The sequence below is a fragment of the Myxocyprinus asiaticus genome, chromosome 6 (assembly GCF_019703515.2).
Source record: "Myxocyprinus asiaticus isolate MX2 ecotype Aquarium Trade chromosome 6, UBuf_Myxa_2, whole genome shotgun sequence".
NCBI lineage: Eukaryota > Metazoa > Chordata > Actinopteri > Cypriniformes > Catostomidae > Myxocyprinus > Myxocyprinus asiaticus.
Window position 1 is genome coordinate 26,443,995 of NC_059349.1, and position 10,354 is coordinate 26,454,348.

A 10,354-nucleotide genomic window follows, 5' to 3' on the forward strand; every position below is an offset into this window, starting at 1 on the left:
TGTAATTGAATAATTTAAAAGAGTACTTCCTAAAGCACACTTTTAATCCACTCAGTGATGAACATAAAAAAAACAGTTCACCAAAAAATGAACATTTTCTCACCATTTACTCACCCTCATGTCGTCTCAGAAACGAGAAGAAATTTGGAAGAATGTAGACAGTGCTCTTGTTTTTTGTTTAAACGCTCTTTTTCATTGGTTTTCTATGTAAACATGCACTAGAGGACGTCTGTGACTGTTACACCACATCCAGCTGTGTTTTGAGTGTCTTGCACAGAACCGCTGTTTTTTAGACGCGGTGCCAGGTAAAAAAAAAAAAAAAAAAAAAAACATCTTTTAAAAGGGCGTTGAGATACCTGCATCTCAGCAGCTTTTTTAGTGCACATGTTCAGAGCACTGTCAACATCTTTTAAAATTTCTCATGTTGCACGGAAAAAGTAATATAAGTTTGGAATGACATGAGGGTGAGTAAATGGTGACAGAATTTATATTTTTGGGTGAACTATCCCTTTAAATGTATTGAAAAACTGTGAAGTGAAATATTAAGTCTTTACCAGTGATTATTTTGGGTTGTCTATAAAGTTATATGATAAATGACACAAAATTTGGCCTACATATACAGCTAATGTAATGTTACACTGTGTTCGTAAGTGAGTATAGTGTAACCACTATTTGAGACATTAATACATGGTCAGCATCGACTAGTTCATTTAAAGGGAGTTCAGTGACAACCAATCAAACAAACAGACAACAGCAAGTATATGTAATTGTACATAATTTAGTTACCATAATACATTTGGTGGTTTATCTTTGATACTTTTAAGTGGTACAAAACAATTTCTGATATTTTACAGAAAAAAAAGAAAAGAAAAAAAAAACATTAACCATAGACAATTTCATAAAAAAATAAAATAACATCCTCTCATCAAGCACACCTCAATCATGTGGGTTTGGGGAAAAACTTGATTGAAGAAAAGGTACCATGATGCAAAGAGTTTTGATCATTTTTATTTTTCGAACAAATGATGTTAAACACTGAACAAATATACTGATCAAAAATGATCAAAGTAGTCTCTCTTCTAGTTTTAAATTGCAAATTATATTTGCAATACCCTAACCAAGTGTTGAGCTCATAGATGGCCTTTGCTTCAGAAACAATGCATATCCCTGGAATATCTGACATGGTTTTAAGAAAACATATTCCATACTTTTTAAACCAAGTGAAGCTAGCGAAAGCCTTTCCAAACTTTTTACATCAAAGGCACATTGGTAGGACGAAGGTAGCAGAGCACACAGTGTTTGCAAGTCGACAGCAAATTGGTTTCACCCCTTCACAAGACGTTTGTCTTCAAAACAATGGCAAAGCATAAAAAAAAATTTGAAGAAAAAAAAACACGATCAATAACCTGTTAAACTGAAATTGCTGAATGAATAAGACCACAACCTAAAACTCTAGGTCTATGAATGTCCGTAAACAGCAACGCAATCGACTTGAGTCATTCAAAATGCTTCTTTTCCTCCCAAATTAATTACATTCACACAAAACAAAAAAATGAAGACTTAGCAAAGTTTTACATGGATTTCAAGAACTATGTACAGACAAGCAGGATAATGCGCATATTTATTGACACATTTATAGCACAATGCGTCCATTTGAAGAAAAAAAGACCAAATGGCAGATGTAAAAAGAGGTGTTTCTGTACCACCTAAACAAAAATCTAAATGCCATACATTTACTAAGGCTCTTCAAATAACAAAGTCATTGTTTAATGATTTTCAGTAAGGCAAACAATATCTGAAGGAATGGTAACAAGTATATTTCCAGCATATTAACATTTTCCTGCTTTCTGTCCTCACAGTATGATGAAAAATAGCACCCTCTGTGGCCATTCTCTGCATTCAAATATTTGCAAACATGAATAGACTTTTTTCCTTTGACATTTACCCATTTTCCCCCCCTTTACAATTATCTAGGCAAACAGATTTGTTTAAAATATTGTTTTATTGAACACATCTAAAAATAGATTGCTTTTCTCTTATATGAAAATCACATATTTTAGATAAATTGAAAGAAATTTTAAGCAAGAAATTATGTTTGATTCAGTATGGAATGTTGACATCTAATGCAATTAGCACACGCATGTAAGTGCTGTGGGAAAAATGTATTTATATATGTCTCATGTACATCACAAATGGGGGGAAAACATGTGATGCCAACAGAAAAGCCTCAAAGATATTTGCACATCTTAGTGGATAACCTTCCGATAGGAAAAATGCAGGGGGAAAAAAAGGGTCAAATAAATAGATGCATACATGATAAGAATTTTTTTTTTTATAATTTATTGTCACATAAAGCTTTTTTGTAACTGCCAAACAAATGTTCTCAATTTGCTTTCAAACATATCTGTACTGCTCAATGCTTGCTCTGAACCTCCTAATCACACATTGTGCAATAACTGGCCCAGTTAAATCCCTGCGAGCCATTATATACAACCCTTGTTTGCAAATTCTTGTTGGTAGCAGCACATTACAAACAGGACATCTTATCGGTTCCTTCTCACGGAAAACTTGGAACAACCCGTTCATTCATTACACCTGTAAGATGAACTTCGTACAGAGTGACACGGAGAGAAACTAACGGTTCAATCTCCTTAAACTCACAGTGGGTACACTGAAAACTTTTCCAACTCAAGTAAGCATAACGCTGGTTCTCTCAGTCTAGGCAAACATATGGCAAGATGTTCAATTTGCTCTCATCACCATGAGGATCCAACGATATGCACTCTGTCCAATCAAACCAGTTTCCCTTGGTGTCATAGCAACCGCTCACCCCTGGCCAGTGTTCCTTGTGTATTCTGAGTAGGTCCTCATTGGTTACCTCCCGAGTCACCCCGGGTAGTTCAGCATCAGAGCTGCTAGGTACTAAAACGTGCGTTTTTCTGGACTCTTTAACATCATGTTCCTCTCGTTTCAAATATTCAGTCATGAAAAAGTGTGCCCCGTGGGTCTGTGCTCCAGAGGATGTGAGAACATTGCTCTGAAGATTAAGGTAAGATTGAACAATTTCATTTCTGGACAGCTCTTTCCAGTTCGTCTGTTGAAAGGGGTTGGGGACTGGTGTGGGTGTTTTCTGTTGGGGCATCTCAGTCCTTGGGGGCTCTGAAATCGGCATTCCTTGGCACTCTTCCTCGTGGTGAGATTCTTTTGGAGTGAGGGGCTTAATCTGTCCTGTCACCGGGTCAAACGTCAATCTACGTTCTTTTAATCGGACAGGCTTTGTTCTGTCCTCTAAGGACTGCCCCAGAACATTTACCTTGTAGTCTCTGGGCCTATACTTCTTCCTCTTTTTGCCCTCCGAGTTGGATGTTGCTCCATCTCGCTCACCCTTGGTCTCTGTGCCCTCTAAGCCATGTATGGCTTGGTGGGAAATGAGCGGGGAACTAGGTAGCGGCTCCAGTGTTGCAGTGCTGTGTGTGGGTTGGGGGACTCTTTCTGTTGATCTGTGCAAGTGCATTGAGCCTTCCAGCCCAACAGATGATGGACCATCACCAATACACACTTGGGCCGGGGAGTTTAAAGGCTGCAACATAGGCAAAGGAGAGGGCACTTGGGCAGAATTCCGAGATGGGCTCGACAGAGTCCCTTTTGGTGCATATGTTGAAGACCTCTTGGCAACTGTCTCATGTGTTAAACTGCGTGGACTCGAGGAGTACCGTGGACTTTTAGGTTGATGCTGCCCACCATCCATTCTCGCATGCTGCTGTAACACTGACGTTTTGAGTAAGGAGGAAGTGCTAGGTAGTTTGGTAAGCCCAGGAGAGCTTGGGTGAGGCTTCACAGCATTGACAGGAATTTTGTTTTGCCTGTCGTTCTCAAGGTGCTCTGTGCGAATCCTGTCAGATGGTGCATCATCATCTTTTTCCACGAGACGCTCAGGGCTCCCCCTAATTCCATTTGATGGTGGGGAAGAATACATTTGCTCAAAAAGGGACGTTTTTGAAATTTTGGCTGGCAGATGCGGGCTATCCCTTTGATCGCCCCGCCGTTTTCGACTGCTAGATTTCTCTGCCTTTGGGGAGTAAGTGTTGTGGATGTCATTTCTGGTTTTGAGCTCCGGAGCAATCTTGCTCGGTGGGTGGACTGCTGGAGGTGTGTCTGTCCGGCAGGGGTGAGCACCTCCATTGGCAGAGCCTGGGACATTTGGCACTCCTCTCGCTGGAGTGTCAATTTGGCCAGGCTCAATAAGCTTCTGCCAGTTTCTCAGGAGTTTCTTGGCACGTTTGGCAAGGTCTTCATCCTTTGTTTTCTTTCTCACATCATTAATCAGCTTTCCTAAGCGGGTTTCCTGCATAGAAAATACATTTTAAATAAATGTAGAGAAAAGTCAACTATTACCGTTGAGGTTCACATGACTATTATATATATACATTGTGTGTGTGTGTGTGTGTGTGTATGTAATTATATATATGCAGAAGTTTTAGGCACTTGTGAAAAATGTTGCATAGTGAGGATGTCTTCAAAAATAAATGACAAATAGTTTTTGTTTATCAATTAACATCATACAAAGTCCAGTAAACATAAAGTTAAATCAATATTTGGTGTGGCCACCTTTGCCTTTAAAACAGCCCCAATTATCCTAGGTACACATGAACAGTTTTTTCTTTGGTTGTTGGCAGATTGGATGTACCAAGCTTCTTGGGGAATTCACCATAGTTTTTCTATCTATTTAGGCTGTCTCAGTTGCTTCTATCTCCTCATGTAATCCCAGACTGACTCGATGTTCTGTGGGGGCAATGCCATCTCTTGCAGAGCACCCTGTTCTTCTATCTTTTCTATTTGCAAAAGTAATGTCTGGGAGTCTAAAATGTATTTTTCCTAGTGACACATTAAAGCTGAAAATATGAATAACCATCTTAAAACAAATGTTTTTGTGAAACGTCTTAAGTGCCTAAAACTTTTGCACAGTACTGTATATAATATATATATGTGTGTGTGTGAATTCTGAAATTAAATGGCAACAAAACTAATGTAAGAAAGGTAATAAAACCATATTACACAGCCCTATATAAATAGTATTTTCGGTGCTTACTAGTAAACACTTACAACACTATGGCTATTCATTTAAAACTTTAGGCAAAATATGAAGAGTAAAAAAAACTATTGACTAGTAACACCAATACCAACCTCAAGAGCTTCTTTGGTGATAGGGTATTTCTCCAAATTGGTAATAACATCAAGAACTGCAACCATGTTACAGATCTGTTCAGGAAAAGAGAATACTTAAAACAAACGCAATATTTGGCAAGATTATAAGATATTATCATTTAAACTAATGGCTTAATATAGCACTCTGCATTCTGATTTTCTGTGGACTGAAACCATAAGAATTGAGACCATACTCAAAAGCCATGAATTATTTAAGGCTTGCTGTAGCAGATAGACTTGCTTAATCAGGCCTCCACATTGCGAATAAATCATGTGGAACCATATTTCATGCTATGCGACTAAAAATTCCTGTATGTTCACTCGCCAGTGATAGAGTTGTGTAGTGGTGACGAAAAAGCTTAGCACCAAGATCCTTTCACTGAATGCTGTGTATCACGAGAGCACACTCTGAAGAAAATGTACCTTATTTGGCTGCACAGAGTTGTCGTGGATCGCAGTGTCACCATTGCTTTAGTTGAGCCATGATATGACTTACATTTACATTAAATTTAACGACGTCTGATTTTGCTTAAACATTTTCAAAAAGAGTTTTCACAATATTGTCCATTTACAGCATGGCTACAGACCAGTGTAAACCGCCTGTTGGATGTCTGTTGGAAGGTAAAAAGTGCTGCAAACTCGAGAGCTTGTCAATTTGAATTTGAGAACGTGCACAATAAATATTTGTTCACACAAATCAATACACATTATGCGAGTCTACGTTTACTTTGACTCATTCCATGTGATGTGTCTAAAGATGAGATCCATGCACTCTATTTTCTATTTTGAATATTGTCTCTTTTAATATCCTTTCTGTTATTTACAGTCAGTTGTTAATCAAAAAGTAAAAAAAATTCTAAATCACACATGATGAGGTAAAACCATAAACACTTGCTGGCGGAACTGCCGGTATTCTTAAAGAGGCAGTAGACCATTTTAGCGATTGTTATACAAATCAACATCAATTAAATGTCAATACCTGTAAATCATACAAATTATGCATACAAACAAACATGTAACAAAACGTAATAATGTAGTAAGTGTAATAAATATGTAAATAGCCGAAAGAGGAAAAAAACTAAAATCATGAACATAAATGTAAACAGAAACCACTGCTTTAATGTCCGATATGAAACACAGACAAAGAAAATACAGGGTGTGTGTGAAACGAACTTAGTTTAATTACATTTAATGTAGACAGCGGCTAATGCATTCAGTTAGTATTTGTGTCTCATAGTTTCACATTAAAGTCCACATCCCCAGAAGTTATAAAGCGATCGCTTTCTTGGTTATTACCACATTAATAAAGAGTGTTTCCCGTGCTTGTGATGAGCCTGGAAGGCTATTTTGGATGACAACGCTAAACACAGCGCTCAAACATCCCAACCTACTGTTCAAGCTAGAGATGGGAATATGAGTACTTCTATAGTTGAGTACTCTAACCCACAAAAAACAGGTAACCGATTACTTGTAAATTATAATGGAAGTTAAAAATAACAGGTATGACACATACATTTATTCACAAACATTACCAAAAACTGTTTTTTAAATAAGATAACTTCAGCAAACTTTGTTTCTTTAGAAAAAAATGCATTAATTCAATCATAATTACATTTCATTACAACTGTCAGTGCATTAAAGACTCAGTTGTAACTGCGAGATTTGGTGAGACATTCAGAGGGAAAGTACAGTATAATTTAGCATTGCGGCAAATATGCAAAAGAAAATCAATTTGCAATTTTCAAGTAGTATTTTTAAAAGTCGATTAACTGGTGCTGAACGAGTACTTTAGTCGATTACTTACGCACATGCCTATTTCAAGCCGCTCTACATCAGTGGTGTCAAACACACGGATGAGTTTAATACGAGCTGCTCGACATCCTGCACTTGCGGTCTCGCGGATGCCCACAAATTCAAGCTTCTGGATCTATGAGATTATATATATATTTTATAATAATGTAACATGTAATGTAACATTTAGAATTTGTTTAATAAAATGAAATTATTATTTTCAGTTTTGGTTTTCGGCCCAGTGTGTCCAGAATTTTGGGTTTCGGCCAAGAATTTTCATTTCGGTGCATCACTAGTAAATATCTAAATATTTAAAGGGGCAATCATTATGTAATATTTTAACTTAAACACTGTAAATATTGAAGAATTTAACAAATAGGCTCCTAGCTTCTATGCAGGAGTTTGGTAAAAAACTGTGCTATGCCCTGCCCAATAAACCTATTGTTTTTGTTTGTTTTTTGTTTTTTACATAGTACGTTTGATATAGTAGCACTTAAATGTTATATTTGGATTTCTATTTTCATTATTAGGTTCCACCCTAGTGAATATTTAGTTAAAATGTGTATGAGATTTCTAGTGAAAACAGCTTTTATGATTATTATAAATACAATTTTATGACATCAAATAAATTGACAGCGTGACATTTTTAATTTTTTAAAAAGCTAAAATGTGGTTAAAATGATGAAAAATGAAATGTGAAATATACACACACACACTAAAGCACGTGAAGTCATATATATTAATACTATATATATGTGAAAATGCCCCCTTTCCGGTTTGCTTAATATATTTTTTTAGTTGCATTACACGTACACTATATGGCCAAAAGTTTGTGGACACCATATGTGCTTGATGAACATTTGATTTCAAAACCTCAGGCATCAATTTCCCCCTTTGCTGTAATAACAGCTTCCACTCTTTTGGGAAGGCTTTCCACTATACTGTATGTAGTAACATGGCTGCAGGGATTTGCTCTCACTCAGACTCAAGGCTATCAGTGAGGTCAGGAACTGATGTTGGTCGATGGGGCCTGACTTACAGTTGCTGTTCCAGTTCACCCCAAAAGTGATCAGTGGGGTTCAGGTCTGGGCTTTGTGCAGGCCAGTCAATTTCTTCCACGCCAGACACAGTAAACCGTTTCTTTATGGACTTCACTTTGTTCACAGGTGTATTGTCATGCTGGAACAGAAAAGGGCTATCCCCAAACAGTTGCCGCAAATTTGGAAGCACACAAAGCCCAAACCATTACATAAAGAAACATTAAGATTTTTCTTTACTGGATTTAATGGAGCAACCCAATTCGTTAATTAGAAGGGGGTGTCCACAAACTTTTGGCCATATAGTGTACATGTCGTCAAGTCTGGCGAGTAAAAATCAAAATGTACTTGCAAATGCCGATTCTTTCTCCAACGTGTCCGTAGAGGGTTGGTGTTATAATAGTCCGACATAGAATATTATGTCAAATACGACACACTGACTGTGAGGTTTATCAGTAACAATTTGGTTCTAAAGACAATTTAGTCTCTTACAAATTCACTGTGTGTATGCTCACAAGCTTTTCAATCAATTGAATGGACAAAAGAATGGTTAACCACCATGTAGCTACTCTAGGGAACCATTCTGACCCTCCTGACCCTAGCCATGTAACCCCAAGAGACTGCTAACAATGCAATAAATTATGTAAGGTTGTCTGATCAACAAGGTATGCAAAGTGTCGTCGTCGTCCCCCCTCCACTCTCAGATTAAAAGAGGTTTTAAAGGTTAGGCAAGCCTGAACAAAGTTACACTACTTACCTTTAAAAGATCCAGTGAAGACAGAATCTAGAAACTTAATGTTTAGGATATGCTGTGCAGTCTGTAATTACACCTTTGTCTTCAAAACTGTTTATACACATTACTTTCCTCGTGTTCTTCATTTGAAGTCCTTTCTCCTCTCTGAGAGGTAGTGTTGTTGGCGAGGAAGCCTAGGAAAACTTTCAATGTGGCTGTCACCTTTTCCAGCTAACCAGCGGGATCTAGTTAGGTCTGGGTCTCCAGTTAGCGCTGCACTCTAAAATGCAACGCTGCTGCCGGTGAACAGTCACTGACTGTCTGTGTGCTCGGGCTAGCGGACCATGGACATTGCTTACACGGTTTCCTTGGCTGTTTCAAGGCATCAATATAGATTTAATCTTTGCACAAACTGCTGGTGTTCTACGTTCATGTACAGATTCAAGCAAACATTCACAGCTGACTCACTCCCATCAACGTGAATTCATCTGATAGCACTCTGCTAGTGCCACTGTGTCAGCTAGCCACACAGATCTAACTTGTTTTAGCTATATTATGCCATAAACAAGCTGGAAACACATCGAATGTGTACTAAACGCTTTATTCACATTATTAAACCTTTATAAACAGCCGACCGAATCGAGCCGAACATTATTTAAATCTGACCCAGAACCACATAGCAGGTAGCTTGACATCAAACAGCTAACGGACAACATGTCACGCAGCATGTCATCTGAGTCTGATCTTAAACTGAGATGGGTGCTTTAATAAAACCACTCACTGCATACATATGTTTGATACCTGGGCTTAACTCATGCCTGTCTAGCTATTCTGTTAGCACAGCGTTGAAGGTAAATGTGCCTCTCGTCGGTTAGCGAGCTGGCTAACGTGAGCTCAAATTCAGCTTTGCCGTAAAATACGGGGCACAATGCGGCTCGAAACAAGGATTTAACTGTGTCTGTGGTGGGGAAAGCGACCTCGAAGGCGGGAGAGTGAGCGAGTTACTCACATTGCTGTGGCTATCGATGGCCTGCAGCAGCCGGTCTCTCATCTGCTGCGGGGTTGCGGAGGCCGTTGTCATTGCCTGTTCGGTGCGAATCGGCCGACGGGGGAAAAATCCTCCGACTTCAAGGGCTCAATGGATTGCGGAAACTCACAGGCCTCTTAGGAGGATTGAGAAGTGGCGGGACCACATGTTTATAACGTGCTTGTTGGCTTGAGAAATGGTGTGTTGTGTGTTCAGTTGGGAGATGAAGGTTCGACGGCTGTCGTCTCTCTCCGCCTCATTGCGTCGAGCGCTCTCGCCGATATCATGAACTCCACTGGAGCTAAACACTAGCAGCGCTGCATTATGGGAGCGTGCGACGCCGCGTGACGTCATCACGCCGCATCTAATAAATAATGCAGCCAGACAAACAATGATGCAAAAGGCAAACAGGCAGTTTTTAGAATATGTAAACAGCCTATTTGTTAGCAAAGGGGATTTCCATAATATTTACTGAGATTTATTCGACAGTGTCGCTGATATAATAAATGCTGTAATAAATGGCCCTATTTGACTCCAAAATCAAAAGAAACAAATAAAAAC

General features: G+C 38.6%; 1 protein-coding gene across 2 annotated transcripts; it reads right to left on the minus strand.

Annotated features, from left to right (window-relative positions):
• Nucleotides 1–985: 985 nt before the first annotated feature.
• On the minus strand, nt 986–10,099 carry LOC127442588 (mediator of RNA polymerase II transcription subunit 26). 2 transcript variants are annotated; one of them, XM_051700737.1, is made up of 3 exons: nt 9,776–10,099; nt 5,185–5,259; nt 986–4,345 (listed from the first exon to the last, which is right to left on the minus strand). In XM_051700737.1, exons 1-3 carry the CDS (start codon nt 9,845–9,847, stop codon nt 2,714–2,716), a joined length of 1,779 nt encoding a protein of 592 aa, XP_051556697.1. In that variant the 5' UTR covers nt 9,848–10,099; the 3' UTR covers nt 986–2,713. The 2 variants fall into 2 exon arrangements, with proteins under 2 accessions (XP_051556697.1, XP_051556698.1); XM_051700738.1 differs by having other exon boundaries at nt 8,791–10,099.
• Nucleotides 10,100–10,354: the final 255 nt, after the last annotated feature.